At 43.9% G+C, this 18,728-nt stretch overlaps 1 protein-coding gene and 1 gene segment (V, D, J or C); both read right to left on the reverse strand.

The window, feature by feature from the left end:
- LOC131919447 (T cell receptor alpha chain MC.7.G5-like) overlaps positions 1-18,728 on the reverse strand; it is a 653,930-nt gene that overhangs the window by 137,127 nt on the left and 498,075 nt on the right. The gene's annotated exons all lie outside the window — the stretch shown is intronic.
- LOC131919445 (T cell receptor delta constant-like) overlaps positions 1-18,728 on the reverse strand; it is a 191,798-nt gene that overhangs the window by 57,312 nt on the left and 115,758 nt on the right. Inside the window, 1 exon segment of the C gene segment in view lies at positions 4,366-4,369. Within this exon segment, the coding sequence occupies positions 4,366-4,369 (4 nt within the window).

Genomic DNA, 18,728 nt, shown 5'->3' on the forward strand with positions numbered 1-18,728 from the left:
TTTTGGTCCATGTTCACACTAGGTAAGATCCTCAGGGGGTCTGTCTCCACCGAAGTATGAGGCTTTGGGTATCATATAAAAGCCTTCCTCAATTACCTCCATGGAAGCTGAGAATCACTCTAGGTCTTTACCTTTAATTTTCTTCTTCCTCTTTTCTTCTCATCCCTCTCACTCCCTCCTCCTTCCTTCCTTCCTTCCTTCCTTCCTTCCTTCCTTCCTTCCTTCCTTCCTTCCTCCTCCTCCTCCTCCTCCTCCTCTTCCTCCCCCTGCTCTCTCTTTTTTTTCCTTTGTGTGGATTCTCTCAGGACATTGGGGACATAGTAGCTACTTTTTCCTAGGATGCCTTTCTCCGTTGACTCCATGCTGTGTTTTACTTACTTATCCCACATTTGTGTTCTGAAATCTCCCACCTCAACATGCCCCCATCCAGCCTGTAAGGCAGTGATTTTCAACATGTGGGTTGCGACCGTTTTGACAACTCTCTATCTCCACGAATATTTACACTACTATTCATAACGGGAGCAAAATTACAGTTAGGAAGTAGTAATGAAAACGCTTTTATGGTTGGGGGTCACTGCAGCACGAGGAACTGTATTAAAGGGTCGCAGCGTTAGGAAGGTCGGGAACCACTGCTGTGAGGGGAATGAATGAGCATTATTCTCTTATTTTCCACTGCTCTTGTTTCCAATGAGACTTAACTGTGTACTAAAGATTCATGTTCTTTTTCTGGCTTGATCTTGAGCTAGAGGGAGAACATGCTGGATTTCCGTGGACGGGGATTCAATAAATGTTTATTCATTTCTTCTTTTCCCTGTGAATGAACAAGAAATGGGCATACATGAATTTTATACAATATGCTCTTCCAGTGAGCATATAAGATACAATATCACCTCAGTAAGAATAGTTATTATATTAATAAGATAAATAATCTGTTTCCTGATTTGGGGATAGGCAACTGCTTATAATCAAGTTTCACATCTGTCTGTACATCAGAATCACTTCAGGAAATTTTACGAATAAGAATCTTCCATGGCAGTCGGGAAAAACCTGTTTTTATTTCTCTACCTCAACACAATGTTTCAATAGTCATGATTTGCGTATGTTTCCCTAAATTCATGCTTTAGTAACTTGATCCTCAATGCAACAGTGATGAGAGGTGGGACCTTTAAGGGGCCGTTATGCATTGCCTTCAGGGATGGATGAACGGTCCTAGTTTTCACGGGAATGGGTTTCTGATAAAGCAGTCAGTGTGGTCCCCTTCCCTTGCTCCTCGCCCTTCTCCTGCTGCCATGGGGTGGAACAGCAGGAAGACCTTCACAAGACGTGAGCTTCTTGCTCCTGAGCTTCTCAGACTCCACAGCTGTGATAAATAAATGTATTTTCGTTATAACCTGTCCAATCGGTGGTATTCTGTTAGCCACACAAAATAGAGTAGGATAATGGGTTTCCTAGACCAGTGCTTCTTAAACCTTTGTGCAAATATAACTTGCCCAGGTACCGTGTTAAAATACAGATTCTGATTCTGATTTAGTAGATACGGGGTGATATGTAGGATTCCTCATTTGGAAAAACAGCTAGGTGATACTGATGCCATCGATCTGGATGATGCCTATCAAGCCCAGAATGCAGGAAGAGGACAGGAAGCCAGGAGTAACCTGAGTTGTCTGCAAGCTGGAACTCCAATGCAGGTTAAATCAAAATCTCTGGAAATATACCCCAGACATTGCTATTCTCAAAGAATTTCCCCCAGGTGATTCAAACATTAAGCTGGAATTGAGTGAAAACCTTTGCTCTAGAGGTAAAGTGATGTACTGGCTGATTCTCTGAATTAGGGCAAGGGACAAGAAGCAAGGTCCTGGGTTCAATCCCAGGTACCATATCAAACAAACAAACCCCCAGTTCTTCCTTGTCTGCTCACAACAGAGACTCTCAAAGCAGTGCTTTGGATTATCTGCCCCAGAGTCAGCTTGGGCACTTGCTCTAAAAAGCGTATTCTTTTCAAGCACAGTGGTACATGTTGATAATCTCAGCACTGGAGAAGTAAGGAAGGAGTGTCTCAATGAGTTCAAGGCCAGACCAGGCTGCTTATAGACAACTTGTCTCAAAAACATAATCAGTCAATTAACTAACCAATCAGTTAATTGATTGTGTGTCTTCCCCTGGGAAGATAGAATCTTTACACCAAGCTCAAGAATATATATTTGAAACAGTATCTCCAGATGTTTTATATGTGCAACAAACGTGTTGTTGGTCCATAAGATAAAATCATATCTCCTTGCCTCATAGGCAGAGATCTTTTAAAAAGTTGGTTATAACCAACTTCTAGACTTCTCTTCCCATGCTCTCTGCACCAATCTCTTACAGTAGGCAGCTCCTAAGGTAGGCTGCTTCTGACTCATACCTTCTGTAACCCTTCCTCTTCAATGCGGCTTCACTTAGTGACTCACCGCTGTTAACAGGATATGGTGGAATGGTGTAATGTCACTTCCAAGATAGACTGAAAAGACTGAGCTGGGCGGTGGTGGCGTACGCCTTTAATCCCAGCACTTGGGAGGCAGAGACAGGTGGATCTCTGTGAGTTTGAGGCCAGCCTGGTCTACAAAGCGAGTTCCAGGAAAGGCGTAAAGCTACACAGAGAAATCCTGTCTCAAAAACAACAAAACAAAACAAAACAAAACAACAACGAAAAGACTGTGGCTTCTAACTCAGACAACTCTTTCCTCAGAGTCCCAGCTGAGTTAAGAAGAACCTTATGGAGATACCCATGTTGTGGACTTAAGTTGTATGGTGATTTGAATGAAAATAGCCCCAATAGGCTCATATATTTGAATAGGATTAGGAAGTATGACCTTGGAAGAGGTGTGTCACCAGGGGAGGGATTTGGGGTTTCAAAAGACTTGTACAATTCCTAGTGTTCTCTCTCTCCCCCTCTCCCTATCTCTCCTTCTCTCTCTCTCTCTCTCTCTCTCTCTCTCTCTCTCTCTCTCTCTCTCTCTCTCTCTCTCTTTCTCTCTCTCTCTCTCCTTTCCCCTCTCTCCTCTCTTTCTTCTCTTCTTCCCTCCCTCCCCCCTTCCCCTACTCTCTGCTTTGTGGTTATAGATCAAGATGTGAGCTCTCAGTTTTTCTTTTGATCCACCATCATGGACTCTAATCCTCTGAAATCCTGACTCAAATGAAATGCTTCCTTTTATAAATTGTCTCAGTCATGGTGTCTTGTCACATCAATAGGAAAGTAACTAGTACAGGCCATCGGTACCCACGTAGGTGAGCTTAAAGTAGATCTTCTAATCAAGCCCTGGGAAGCCTTCAGCCCTGGCTAATGCCTCAACTGTAGCCTGATGAGAATTCTGGAGCCAGAGGAGCCAGCTACTACACTTGGATTTCTGACCCACGAGAATGTGACATAATGAAATGCATGTTTTTGAGGTTGAGCCTTTAAATTTTGAGGTAATTTATAATAATAGATAACTTGCATGCCTTCTGGGAAAAACCTTTCTTCATTTATTCAAATCTTGACTCTTTCAAATCTAGAAAATTCTAAAAAAAATCTTTTTCACAGAGATTGTCCTTTCATGAACTCTTAGGGCATTGCATATAAAATCAGTGATATTCATTGTGATATAGATAGCATGTGTTATATTTTTTAATTTTGACATTTCCAATTTTTAAGTTAGTTTACAAAATAATGGGTTTCAAAATGACATTTTCATACACGTATTATTATTTATATTTTTCTTTGCATTTTTGTATTCTTTTGTAATCTTTAATTGTAATTGCTGATGCTAGGTCTTCTAAAGAAAAACTGAAAGCACATAGAATTTTCCTTTTCTATTCTCGTGATCTATCCTAATACGTGAATGCCATCTATGGCTTTAAATCATGTGTAGTAAAGGTGGTATTGTAAGGAATGTTGACTGAAAGGCATTGGAAGATCAGACTTTTAGTTTCCACAGTCATTTCTGCTAGCTATGCTAACGTTCAGCTTTATGTGAGGAGAAGATTCCAAATAGATATCTGAGCAGAAGAAAAGATGGCTGCTAGAATACACCCCCTAATGATTATCAAACGCTTGCATCTTAAAGTGCCTGCCCTCCAGTCTCTTTACTGGGCTCCCCTAGACCTCATGCCCTATGGACTCAGCCCTTCTTAGGTGGTAGTCCATGTATTTTATTCACTTAATTCATGGTCAACTCAGTCCATATAACAGTGACTATTATCTGTTTACAAAATTCTTCTGGTGACCAGTGTGAAGGAAACCTGTGTGTTACCCCTCTCTGCCTGTGCCCCTGGGGCCTCAGAACTCTTCTCTTGCCAAGATATCAAACCTTTAACTGTAACAGTCATGAAAACATTTCAGAAAACAACCCTACTCACTCTGCAAAGTTAGCGTTAAAACTATTGCTGATAGCTTTGGAAACTTTGATTAGAATGCTAATGGAAAACAATCTTTGTTTTATCTAGTTTCTGCACAGGAAAGCTCCCAGTGAGCTACAACACTCATGATGGAAGACATTCTGCTCATCAGCTTGCCCTTTGAACAAGAGGGCCCCGTAGGTAGTGAAGGTTGAGGGCCTGCTGGTCTGGCCACACAAACTCTTTGCGACCTTTACTTCTCTCTTCAATTGGAGTAGAAACTTCAAAGATCAGGCCTTGCCCCAACTCAGCTCCAGTCTCTCTTATCAGAGGTGACTGTTAATGTAATCGGGAGGTCCCATCTCAGATGTGTTGCAGAGTTCAGCCTGAGATAGTCTCTCATTGGGTGTGGCGCCTTGGTTTGACCCTAGACTTTCTTGAAGCGATCGGAAGCGGTACTGTAGCACTGTGGATATCTGACCCACAGTAGTAAGTCCCGGCATCTTCCAATGTTACCTTTTGAATCTCAAGCACAAACTCACTTTTTGAAATGTCAATTTTCCCTTTGAAATTACCCATTACATCATCAGTAGAGTTGTTATTTAGTTTGTATACTAAAACCAGAGCATTATGTTCGCTTTTCTTATACCAGCTCATTTGATAAGTCTTCAAGTCCCCTCCTGTTACAGTGCAGTAGAAGATGGCATGATTCCCAGCTGAAACATTTAGGCTTTTCTCAACTTGTTCCAAAATGACATCCAAAGAGACCCCTGAAGGGAAGAACCTAAAGTCAGAAAGTTTTCAAAGAACTTCCTCTACCCCAAGGGGATAGAGTTTTGGTGAATGCTAGGCATCGATTTACCCTATTATGTCCCCAGAAAATCATTCTAGAGATATACCTCCCAATGAGTAAAAGACCTAGATGCCTGTCCTTACCTGTACAGAAGATGAAAAGGTAGAAGACTGGACATCTCCAAAGCATGGTTTCACTGAGGACAACTGCAGTAAGCTGGTGCTTCTTCGGCTGCTTTGCCAAGACTCGCCTCTGTCTCCGTCTCCGTCTCCGTGAGAATCCTTATCTGCTGTAAAGGTGGTTTGATATCAGTTACTTCCTCAGAGAGACATGTGGCGAGCTAGTGAGGTCATGGGCGGTTAGGATGTAATTCAACAAACAGACTACTCACCTCTTGCAGGCCAGATGTTATTTGGGAGGTGTAAATGTGAAAAAGATATGGCTCTGGCTTCAAAGCATTCAGTTTTTATTTGTCGGTTTGTTTGTTTGTTTGCTTGTTTGCAGGGAAGTGGAGAAAATAGACAAACAGCAAGCAGCGACAAGAGAATTAGTTTCTAGAAAAGAGGTGGCCTCAGGGTTCCAGGAGCCCCAGGGAAGAGCTGTCTGGGATGCTCAAAGCAGGCAATCCTGGATTGAGCCCTAATAACTAAGTAGGATATGACAGATTTTGGGTCTAGAGAGATCTCCAGGGGAGAGAGAAGGCGTGACATGAAGTGATCCAGCCTGTGAGTGCTTCCTAGCCCTTCTACCTCCAGATAACTTCTTGTGTGGTCCCTTATACCCAGATTGTTGCCTCCTATGGTCTTAGGCCCTTCCCTACTTGTGATTAGTACTTACAGGAAAGTACTTGCTAGTTCAAAGGTGTGGTATGTAGTCTTGATCTGCTTCTGCTGTTCCTTCTTCCTGGAATGATAATAACTTCCTACTCCTTTTCCCACTCCCATGAGGGAGGCATCCCCTGCATTCCCTGAAATGTTAGGCTGTGGCACTAATCAACCTCATTCTAATTGTCTGAGAATTGGTTTCCTGCATAGGGTTTTAAGATGATTTAAAACAGAAACGTATTTGCACATGCACTCCCATTACCAGACATGCATCATGTTTATATTAGTAGCTGAGCAGATATTTACTGGCCAAGCAGGATTTTTGCTTGGAGTCTGTGTGTCCCTGGGAGCCCAGACGGCCAATGGCTCACTCTAGTGAAGACTGAGATTAGAGAAAGATTTATCAGCACATAGGTTAAAACCTGAGGCATCTAGGTTTTCTGTCCACCTTTGTGGATGTCTTCAGCAGCAAGGTCACACCTATCTAAACAGAAGTTGTTTGTAATAGCATGAGGCTCACTGCTTAGGTGGAACCACTCAACTGACCAACATTAACGTGACCAAAAGGAACACTGATACTGCAGGTCTAACTATCTACGGCTTGCATCTTGCTTTGGGACTTGCCAATACTAGGGGATTTACATCCTGAAGCCTGAATTTCCTCATTTGTAAACAGGGACATTTGAGTTCCTTTGTAGGGATGCTGTGAGGTGGAAATGAAAAAACACAGACAAGCAGCGGCTCCTGTGTTTGGTGCAGATCTGTAGGCTCACCAGAGATGCTGATTTCTTTATGTCGCCTCTTCTGTCTCCTTATGGTAGGTTGTGACCCGATGACAACTCCCTGCCTTAGTCATAGTCACCAGGGAAGACACAGAACTTGTAATTTCAAGTCTAATACAGAACAGTCCTCTGAAGAAGGAAGGTTTCTGTCTAAGTATGTGAGTCTGTCTGTAGGACTCTGGGCCTGAAAATGGAGGGGGCTATGTCAGAGATGTAACTCTATCTTCTGTGCCTTTAGGCACAGGCCCCAAGAGCAGAAAGCCTCAGCTATTCCGGCCGATACAGGATGAGCAGGGTTTTTAAGAGGCAAAAAGTGGCCAAATAAAACCAACTCCTACTCCATATACACCCAGCCTCCTAGTTTTCTTTCTGATGGTCTCCTCCACTCTGGGGTTGTGGTACCATCTGCTGGTGTCTGGGGTCACTTGAGTATCCATGGAAGAGAGCCAGGCTGACGCTCTCTATTAATCAGAACTTTTAGGACTCGCTTTGCCTTTGGTTTGAGAACACAGCCATTCTCCCCACCTTCCTCGGTTCTTTGAGTGAAGAAAAGGGTAAATGTAGTGCAGAAAAGCTCTTTCTTTGGTTTATCTTTTATACACCACCCTCAGACTTCTCACGTAAAGGTTTAGTAACAGTCCAATGGTCCGGCACATGTGCCTATGACGGATTTCAGTTTGGGGACGGCCTTTATCAACTGTCACTCTGCTGCTAATCTGTTTCCAGTTTCTCTGCTGTCAATGGCTGGCTGGATAAAAGAGCAAGAGCAGAGGTGACCAAAGAAAGGAATGGCGTTGTGTTTCCCCAGACAGAGATGGGACCTCAGCTGCTGGGCATCCCAGGTCTGCCTTCAGTAAAAAAGGGATTCTTCGCCTATGTCTGTTTGGGGTTTAGAATATGCAGGCTGCTGGGATTCCTTTATTTCTTTCCCCGAAACGTCTGTGCCTCGTTGGTTGTTTTAAAGCAAACATGAGAGATTTTTGCCAATATTCCATCTGCAATTCACGTACCCAGCTGTGTGGCACGGAATGAAGCCTCTGCCAAGGGAAACAGCACAGAGGTGAGCTGAGACTCCGTGAGTTGTAACTCTGCTGCTGCCGCCGCCTTGGAACCTGGGGATGTAAGTCAATAAACATTTTCACGTTTAGTTGCAGCTCAAGGTTGGATCCCACTAGGATGTTTTCTTGGTTCCCACCAGCAGCAGCAGCAGCAGCAGCAGCTCATCCTGGGTTCTAAATGTCCTAATTCCAAGCTCTGCTTCACTCTGGCCGCATTCCTGTAATCACTGCCAAGAATCAGCCTCTCGTTCCCACACGTGTCTGGAAGGGCTCCTCTGCTGCACTGTGTGCTCCACCACGGTGTGAACTCCACAGTCACTGGGGTTTGTGCTACTTCCCTTGCCCTTGGTTCTTGTCAGGCTGTCAGGACCATAGTAGATACTCAGTTCCCATTGTTGAATGAAAAGTTAATCATTCCAATTCTATGTGCTGAGACTTGTCGTTGATACTTGAACACTTAACGAGTTTAATGTTCCTGGTCACTGTTTCTTCAGTGTTAATCCTTCATAGATGAGATGGGGAGATTGAAGGGCTTGCTATAGAAGTTAAGGTGGTTAGAACAGACTGGAAGTTTCCATTAACTCCAACATGATGTTTGTTTTGATTCCCACAGATTAGTACCTGGAACCCTGACCTTGGGTAGTGCTTGCCAGTCAATATACAGCTCGCCAAGGCATTGTCCTTCTTCCTTCAAACTTTTCTTTACCATTTGTGGTAGTTCGTCTTGGAAAAGAAGAAAGAAAATGCTATCATACACACTCAGCATTGGATAATGAATGGAAGATTGGAGACCTGACAGAGTCACATTTCCCTCTTGTGTGTGATGGTGGAGTTCCTTACTTGTAGACAATACATCAGAGTTCTCAAGAGTGTGTATCTTAAATTTTGTTCAACAATTCTGAGCATATGTCCTCCGTGACCCCAAGTATCTTGGGGAAAAATTAAGCCCAGGAGAAAAAGCAAACTTATGGAATTGGTCCAGTGAAGCTAAGCCTTTGAAATCTGATTGTAACACCAAATTCAACAAAGAACTATCTCCAGTTTCTCATCCCAGGGAAAAAACCATTTTGTGCAATCATGTGCCTTGGAAGAGCTGATCTCAGGGGGCGCCAGTGCCGATAAGCCCATATGTTGGCTGCAAATGAGAAAGCCACCAAGATGGCAGAGGATGAAGCTTCCATTCAAGAACAAACAGACTCTGAAACCCAGGAAAACAGGCATCCTTAGAAGAGACATGTGTATGTAGTATAGGTATGTGTGTGTGCATGTGGGTTGTATGTATGCAATTGGGTACATATGGAGACCAGAGGCTTATGCTAGACGTCTTCCTTTCTTGCTCTCTACCCTAGAGAAGACAGTCTTCATCCACCCTCAGCTCCCAGCTCAGCAGTTCACACCCAAGGGGTCACTATGGTGGTTTCTGCAATAAGCTAGGCTGATGTGGAAATGTCTTTGGGCAGCCTGGAGCCTTGAGCTGAGCTTGACATTTTTTTTTTTAAAGAATGTAGTCAGGTCAGGTGTACAACTTCTTTTGTTGCCTTGTTGGAATTGGAATCTTTTTCAGGCTATCCAGTATGCTGGTATTTTGATAGAACTAATTCATTATCTATATTTATGTTCACAAACAGTATTAATTTTATTTCTGGATGTATGTTTGTAAATTATTCCATTATTCTGCCCACTTAGTGAGTGGAGGCATTGTTGTATTTTAATATCTCACAAAGCCCATGCTTGCTTGTTTTATGAGGGTCAAACAAAAATTACCTTCTTATTTGCTTTTTCCTATGTAGTAGGCCCTTAATAATTTATCAGTATCCTTTGCAACATCCTTTGCAAAAAACTTTGAAGGTCTTTTCAGTTGCATTTCTCTAAATTCCCATTGATATTTAGTTCTTACTAGAGGGGATGTTAATATAGAAGAATGCTTATGTTTCCAAGAGACTGACTAACTTCTGTCTGTGTGTGTATACATGTGTGTATGTGTGTGTGTGCATGTGGGTACATATGGACTAGAGGTTGGTGGTGGAGGTCTTCCTCTCTTGCCTTCTATCTTATTTTACTGAAACAGGGTCTTGAGCCGAACTTGTAACTCAGTGATTCAGCTAGCCAGGAAGCTCCAGTGACCTTCCTGTCCCTGTCCCCTTGGTGCTAGGATTACAGGTGTACACCACTATGTTCAACTTTTTTTCATGGGTTTGGGGGATATGAACTCAGGTCTTTGTGTGTACAGGAAAGGCATTTTTACTGACTGACCCATATTTCTAGGTCAGAGCTTGGCGTAGTTCCTGTAAACAACTTCCTAAAGGATCAACCCAGTCAATTATAGGAAAATGTGGTAATTATCATCATGATAACACCATCAAGAATACAGGTAGTTGATATCAGTGTTTCCTGTGTACTAGGCCTTGCTCTAAATATATCGACACTAGATAGTTCACTTAATTTTAGCAGTAATTCTCTCATGAAAGTTTTGATGAGAAAAGAAAAGCACAAAGTAACTTGCCCAAGGTCATGTGACTAGTGAGTTAATCAGAGAAGACCTAAGATTCATACTTGAAGAAATCTGGCTTCCAAGTCTGCACTCAGCCAGTTCCCTATACCTACTTTCTATCCATCCATCCATCCATCCATCCATCCATCCATCCATCCATCTATCCATCCATCGATCCATTCATCAAGCTATCATACATCTTTAATATATCTACTTTACTACATCTGTGTATATGAATATTTACTATTTTTCAGGCTTTTGGAACTGTTGGTAGGCTATTCAGGATCTGTAATTAAGATGTTAATTGCTGGCCTTGATTTTGCCTGTGTGTAATTCGTTTGTCCTTCTGGGAATCAGGGACTGTGCTTTTATTTTCAGGTGGAAAATTCAAGTAATTCAATAGAATTTAATTTTCACCGCTCATGGTTTAAAAAGATAAAAGCGAGGCACTGATACCTGCTGGTGTATTTTCTATTTGAGAAGTACTCGTTTTTAATTTGTATTTCCACAACATTCAGTGTATTGATTTGTAAGGCCCTAGGGCTTCTTAGTTTTGAATGAATGAATGATAAATAAATGAGGCAAGTTCGTGATGACACTAAATGGTGTTTCTCATTGGTAGATGCTCTCTCTGGATTGTGTGTATTGTACCTGCTTGGGGCTTATGGTCTTTTGTTCATAATGATATCCAACAAACACCACAGTGCTTTTAGTGCACATCAGGAAATGGCCTTGCCTCTTGGCTTCACATACTCAATAGGTAAGGTATTGGAGATGGCCCTGCTCTGATTCCGTAGTGTTTTCCAGACATCATAGAAATAGGTGAGCTTTTAGCTAGCTCTTTGCAGATACAAGAACTGTGACTCCCATTAACATTTTTATACTGACACGGGGGCCGCCTTCACCCCAGTCATGACAGCCATGTTTGGAGACTCTGTGATTTGGGTTCTGCGGGAGACGTCTGGTGTAAAGAACAGGAAATGGAAAATGAGAAGTGTTGGGAATACACACGCCCATTTACCAGGGGGAAGCCAGGACAGGAGGCTCTGCAGTTCTCCGAGCTGTGCCACGTAGCCTACTTTGCATGCACAATACACTTGGGCCACCTTATCTACAACTGCCATGTGGCTGCCTCATCGCAGCAGCAATAGAAGAAAGAGGTCCTTGGGGGTGGTTGGTGCCTGTGCTATTGAAAAGCACACTCCGGCTTTTCAGAGGCAGCAATCCAAAAGGCTCCTATAGAGGGGGCCTGGGTCCCCCTTCACTAGCCTGGGCTTGTGTTCTCAGCATATGGTGCATTTGCTTATCAGTCCCGGGAGGCTTATTCTCTGAAAGGAAACAACTAGGGAGATAATCTTTTTTTGAAAGACACATGGTGGGTCATGATCTTTCGGGTCCTTGTTCCCAAATTTCAGGAATCTAAGGTGCACAGAAGGCTGAGTGGAGGTAGCAACAGCCATTTTTCTAAATGTATCCGGCTCTAGTTGCTCTACTGGAAATTTCTGGTTCTGAAAGTCGCTCTTTGGAAACCACCTAGCGAGGAAGTGGTTTGTTCATTTGCAATGAGCCAATCAATCAACCGCCTTATTCAGCAAAAAAAAATTTTTTTTGAGAGACAACTGTATACATGCTTTCTTCTGAATACTGTGGATACAATGGGGGCAAAGCCACCCAACCATTTCTACCATCATGGAGTTTAAGCCCTGTTGCTGGCATTTAACTTGAAGCATGTGAAAAGGCAGGATAGCAGTGACTATACACAGGATTGGGCAGGAGTGAGGAGAGGATGTTCCTTGAATCTGTGTCTATCCAGGCAGGGTGTTGTCCCAGCCCACACTACTGGTCATGAGGCTTACTGTGGAGGAGACCAATCTGGAACTTTCCCTGACAACTCATGTTCCATCCAGCGTCAGAGAGGCTCTCTTCCCACCTTCCTTTGTAGCTACTCTTCCCGTCAAGAAGTCTCTGTTTGTTAAAGTTCTGTAGTTCCTGACTTAGCATTGTCATCATTCTATTCTTGGAGCAGAATCAGCTTGCCTACTGTTCCCACTGTGAGGACAGCGGAGTCTTTGCACGATGACTTCTTTTTCATTATGCACACAATGAAAGACTGCAGAGCCAGGACATTTAAATTTAGGATAAATACTAGGCTATCTTTAGAGCAGATCTTCTTTTGGAAGTTGGGGTCAGGGACTTTTTTGTTGTTGCTTTTCTTAGTCTTTCCTCCTACCTCTGCTTTATCCCCTTACCTCATCTCTCCTTTCTCTTCCCCCGCCACATGTCTTTTTGAAAAACATTCTCATGAACAACTTGAAGGGATGATGGACAGACATAAGGAAACACTCACCCAAGGGTGTTGTCTGGTTTTAGGGTATTACGGGAGAGAGTTGTAGGTGGTAAGGCTGTGATGTGACTGCGCCAGAGTGGGAAGGATAACCTTGAGGGCCTGGATTCTTCTAGAGACTTGGCCAAATGGTGCTGATGATGTTCGGCACAGTGGAGCTGGTTGGGGAAGACGCACGTGTGCTACATGGTGGCCCTGAGTGGTCCATACAAAATCTCTAGAGAAGGCTGCCCTAGTGAGGAGGAGTGCCCTCGTTAGATGAGATGATGCTGTGACTTACAGAGAACAGAAGGACAGTGGCAGGTTCTTTCTGGATCTGAGTTCCCTTATCCCAATGCCAAAAGACAGAAGAAAAGAGAATGTATAGATGAGAAGGATGTTCCACATGGATTTAATATTCAAACATTATGAATTAGTTATGAACACTAGTTGTAGTTGGTTGAATATTTATGCAATGGGCTTTATAAATAATAATTAATCAACAGAGTAATGACTGAGGCTTCCAAGAAGACCTCCCAAATCTTCTGTATTGGTGCCTAGAATTCTGCCTTTGGAGACTAATCCTTCGGATTACAGAAACAAAAAAATAGTCCTGGAAGAGCTAGAACCTTAAATCTAATGCACTAAAAGTGAATGAGAATGGATTTTGAATGATAAGACCTTAGGGCACAAGACCTAGAGGTTCCTCCTGCACACAAATACCGTGACAGGAAGAGCTTGCCTTTCCCTCCTCTTCATCCCGCATGCCCCACTCATCCACTTTTAGACTCTTCCTTAAACTTGAACCTGCAGTGTCCACCTCAGGTTTTGCTCCTTCTGTCCCCAGATTAATCTCCACGTTGACAGCGATCTTTCTGAACACTTTTTAGGCACATTTCTTCTATGGGCATCTTCCTTAGAACAGAATCCATGTGCCTTAGCCTGGTTCCCAAGACTTCAGTCAGCTAAGACACAGACGGCACACCAGCCACCCCTCTGCTCTGGCTAATGTAGACTTCATTTCCAGCCAGTTCCCATATATGCCTCATATACTACCTTTGCTCAGACTCAGCATTGAGGCCTTAAGCGACTCATCCTCCAGAGGTTTAGACCTGGAAATCAAGGCTCCAAGATAGGGCTGTGTTTGAACACAGTGAGCTAACCCTCGAGACATCCCATGTCTCTTGAGTCTCATCTGTTGGCTGTCAGCCTCTTCTCTTGGGGAAATTTCTGTACTTTTTTTTTTTTTTAGAGTAGAGAACAGAGATGTTACCCTAGAGGCCTTTCCCTTAACCACTCCAAGGCATCCTGAGAAAGTCATAGTGTAGGACATGCTTAATATACGATCACCTTAACTTCCATGGGCAGCAAAAGAAAAATGCTATCTTAGTATGACTTGTTTTTCAGTTTGTTTGCTTCCAGGGAAGGCCTCAGAGAGCAACTTCCACAGTTTTTCAGCGTGAAAGCTAGGGGTGTGTACTCTGAGGACCTAGGTGTAGACTCTCAGGGTAGGTGTAAGTTAGAAGCTTTTATGACTGGCCTATGCTGTGAAAGGAGTCCCCACCCTTTCTGGGCTCCCTTGACAGAACCATTCCTTGGAGACTGCAGACACTGCCGGGTTTCTGTGGTTGGACGAAAGAGTACTCTTTCATTCAGAGTACTCTCTTCTCTTACTGAGAATGAGTTTATTTACATTGAAAAGGCGTTTGTTGGTCGTTTTGGAGATCATGAAGTGATCATAGCACTATGGTAGGCATACCAAGACAGTGCTTCACCAAGACAACTTAAATGGTGACTTTTAGTTAGAAGGAGGGACATGTTTATTGTGAATTTAGTTGGGATGCTGGTGCTCCCCGGTGCTCCTGGATCTAATAACACAGGTGAACCCCACGTTTGCCCTGTCAGGGCTGTGAAGGTAAGCCCTGCCTGAGACAGCAGAGGGGCAAGAACAAGATTCCCTCCGAAGAAATATTTTTTTTCCTCCTGTCAATCATTTCAGGACAGGAAGAGTTAGTCTTACACTGAGAAGAAATGACATCTTCTGTTCTAGACACATGGGGATGTCACAGTGCTCAGAATTTTTTATGTGGAGGCACTGAACTGGTTGCTGCTATGAGAAGTCAGCCCAGATGACTGGGAGAGAGCCCCACTCTCAACAAAAGAAGAGTGCTCTAAATCCCATTCAAGAGTCTTTCCTCCAACCACAGAAACCCAACAGTGTCTGTGGTATTCATGGAACAGTTCTGTTAAAGGGAGCCAAGACAGGGTGGGGACTCCTTTTATAACATATCCCAGTTACAAAGGATTTTGGGTGTCAACATACGTGGCTTTCTCTCCTTGAGCATTCAGTGGTGCTCTGAGTGAGTAGACCAGGCTGTGTCCCTGATGTCACAGGATCCGTTACAATGAAAGCAGAGGAGGAGTGCAGCCTGGAGGGGTGTCTCCCGAGACCTCAGGCACCAGAAGGAGAGCACAGTAGAGCACACTGAGTATGATGGGGACCCACTGGGAGCCATGGAGTTCCCACTAACTCCTTAGGAATGTGATGGGTGCTACATATCCAACATAAAGAGGCTGCAGCATTTTGTACATTTGGCTATTAATGGTACAGTGTCTGTTTCTGTTAATTTCCCATCTAGCACCTCAAGCACTTTGGGGGCAATAATATGAAAGAGCTCCTAAAAAGAAGAGATCTGGACTTCACTTACGCTTGAAATGACATTTGTACAACGTCAGCCACTGGTTTAGTTTAACAGTCTGGGCATCCCCTGCCATCTTCAAAAACGTATGCTCAGCAACTGAGCATTGGGTGTGCAGACAGCTGGAAAGGGTAACAAATCTGGAACTTGTAAATTTCAGTTTATACATTTGTGCTCACCCATCCATCCAACGAGTATTTGCTGATAAATACCACACTAGTCCCAGGAATTTAAATATGTCACTCCCAAGAGCTTACATCTGAATGGGTGGAGACAAGCGTGGCTGCAAAGACACAGATTGCTCCTGGTTGTTGACATGCTTAGGCAAGCTCTCTCTCAGGGGGAAGGTCACCCACAGGACTGGGCCTGTTTGCCAGTGAACTGCCTTTTATGCCTATGATCCCAGGTATGAGAAAGGCATTGCAAGAAACCTGGCCATGCCATCGGTTGAGGGCTGCTCTGAGGGTGGGTCCTGTTTTTGGCTTCCAACAAGAGGTTGCATCCCAAAATGATAAGGCGAGGTAGGGATAAGATGGAGTGGAACATCTGGAGTTTTGACTGATCCAGCATTGCCCCCTAGTGGTCAAGAGCAGAGATATCAGGAATGATGAATTAGAGGAGTCAATCAATGGATGTATGCGGATTACCGAAGGGACTCAGGAGCAGCTGCCTCAGATGCAGGTTGGGAAGATGGATTGGAAGCCACCTCTGAGAAGTGAAATTGAAGATTACTGTTCACTTATGGCTGGGTATTTTAGGAGCTATGCCTAGAAAGAATCAGAAACAAAAACCAATTTATTTTCCTAACCTGGATTTTGCCAGAAGAAACAGTAACTGGTTGGCACAATGGCCAGGCGGCTTCAGAGTTTAGACAGTGTGGTGCTGATGGGAAGGGAGGGAGAGTGTATCTGGAGCTGATCATCTGGTCTCCCAGCCTCTCAGGGTCCTAGGGAGATTTTGACCGAGAATTGCTATCTTGAGACTCTCTGGCAGTGATAAGCACAAATCCACTAAAATGAAGCAGGATGCAGACTCCTGTAGGCAAGGGATGTCGTTAGGTTTGCAAAAGAGTCTAGTCCATCACAAAGTAAGCTTGGGTTTCCCTTGGGGTTTAAGTACTTTAAAATTCATTATTAATCCGACTTTGAAGGAAAGGTTCTCTTCACCGGAAGAAGCCACCCTTCCCCTGCAAGCACACACACACACACACACACACACACACACACACACACACACACACACACACACCCCACCACCACCACCAGCAGCAGCAGCAGCTACAATTGGGCCAACGTCAGCAGAGGATTATCATCACGGTAGGCTATTCTTCCGTTGAGATCTTGGATGTGTGAGTCAAGGCTGAAGTTGTCTGGGCAGCTGCTCTGCTCTTGGCAAGATCTGCAACCAATGCAGTGTTTGCTTCTTGCCTTCTGTTTCACCTCAACACACCGTGTCCACCAGATGCATCTTCACTTGCTTCCCAAGGTCACGGAAGCCGCAGAGTTACATTTCCACCCCAGGTTTTCTCCTGCCTTACGGTTTCAGCTGACTTATGATTTGCCTTTCTGGACCTACAAGCTTGAAATCTTCTCTTCCCTTGACCCCTTGGCTCTCTTGCTCGATGGCCCTGAAAAGAGAGAAACAGGCGAGAGGAACCTGCTAAATTTAAAAGCGAAACAGAAAAGAAAGTGGCTGGTTCACCAGCTGGGTAATTACGGCACAATGCACGAAGGGTTGGATTGCTCATATGACTGCCGTCAAGTTCAAGTCCCAGAAGCCTCACTGTAGAAGACCTTAGCAATGGAGAAATAGAGGGACTGAATGCAGGGCAGGAGGGTTGAGAGAGAAGAACACTGGGAATGGGTGAAACAAAGGTACTCTGCTTGTCGAAGTCTTGGGAGAAGATGCTGTAAATTATACCAATGGTATACATAGACACGGCTGTCTGTGCTCTAGTATGTGGTTAAAAAGAGGCTTTGTGAAATCAAGAAGTGTGTCTTTTCTGCTAAGCCATAGCAAAACTCCAGTGCCTTATGTATAGTAAGCACTGGATAATAAGAATAAAGCTCATGGCACAGTGGTTAGAGCCAATGCTTTGGAATCTAACCATCTGGAATCCAAGTTCTTCTTCAACACTTCAGTTCTTGAATGTTGGGAGAATGTTTCCATCTCTCTGAGCCTTTGGTTTGCTATTAGTAGAGTGGAGACATAATACCTTCTCCATTTCCTACACACTGACCCAGAAAGTAACATTAGGGAGAAAGATGTGTTATCACCTCCTCTCCAATTCTTTTGACATCTCTGTCTACACCACTTTCTCCTCCAAACTTCATAGGGACTATCTATCTATCTATCTATCTATCTATCTATCTATCTATCTATCTACCTATCTACTTATCTATCTATCCATATCATCTCTGTCTCTCTTAGAAGTACTCACTGAATCCACTTAGTTCTGCCAATATGTGCGTGAGTGGCACCATCTACTAGAGCATAGTAATATTTCCTTCTCAGCTCTAAAGACTTCCCCAAACTTTCCAGGGACTAGGTGCTATTGAACCTGGTTTAAGACTGGAGAAACCCTGGCATATGCGTACCCTCTCCCCAGAAAGAGACATGGAGTGGTAGTGGCTCACCCATCCCTTTGCTACAAGCCAGGATGCTGTGGCCACAAATAACTGTGATTCACCGAGTCGTATGAGCTGCCAACAGAGGAAAGACTTGAAGGTGTTGCACTCAATCACCATTGAGAGCCTATTAGAAAAACAAGGTACCATGCAGCCACTTGAAAGGTTAAGAGTCTAGAAATGGCCGCTACAGAGGAAAGTCCTTCCGCTTGGCTGACTGGGGCAGGGTCTACGGCTTTACAGCAATTGGTACAGATGCTGGGTGAGGCAGTGCATTCATTTTGTGCTCAATAAAACAACTTTTATTCACGGATGTGAATTGTTATCCCCCTGGGGAAAGGTGAAGATATAGAAACAGGTTGCAGTTTCTAGGAGAATCTAATTCCCCTACTGTGTGTGTGTGTGTGTGTGTGTGTGTGTGTGTGTGTGAGAGAGAGAGAGAGAGAGAGAGAGAGAGAGAGAGAGAGAGAGAGAGAGAGAGCACAATGATGAAAGGGAGCTATGGTATCCTAGGTAATTACCCAGCCTGAATTTCTCCTGGAGTTTCTGGATAGTAGTGCCAGATGTGTTCAGGCCTCTGTGCACCACCCCACGGAGCAGGCATCCAGAGCCTACCTCCTCTTCCTGGCTGTTCCTCATGTCTGGGAACACATCAAAGGAGGCTTGATATTCATAACCGCTGTGAGTCATTTTCACATAGAGCTGTGGGGAGCTGACTGTACTGCTGCTTGCTGTATTCAGTCCTTTGTAGGAGCAGCTGAGCTAAACCAATCTCCCA

Source organism: Peromyscus eremicus, chromosome 9 (assembly GCF_949786415.1).
Source record: "Peromyscus eremicus chromosome 9, PerEre_H2_v1, whole genome shotgun sequence".
Taxonomy (NCBI): domain Eukaryota; kingdom Metazoa; phylum Chordata; class Mammalia; order Rodentia; family Cricetidae; genus Peromyscus; species Peromyscus eremicus.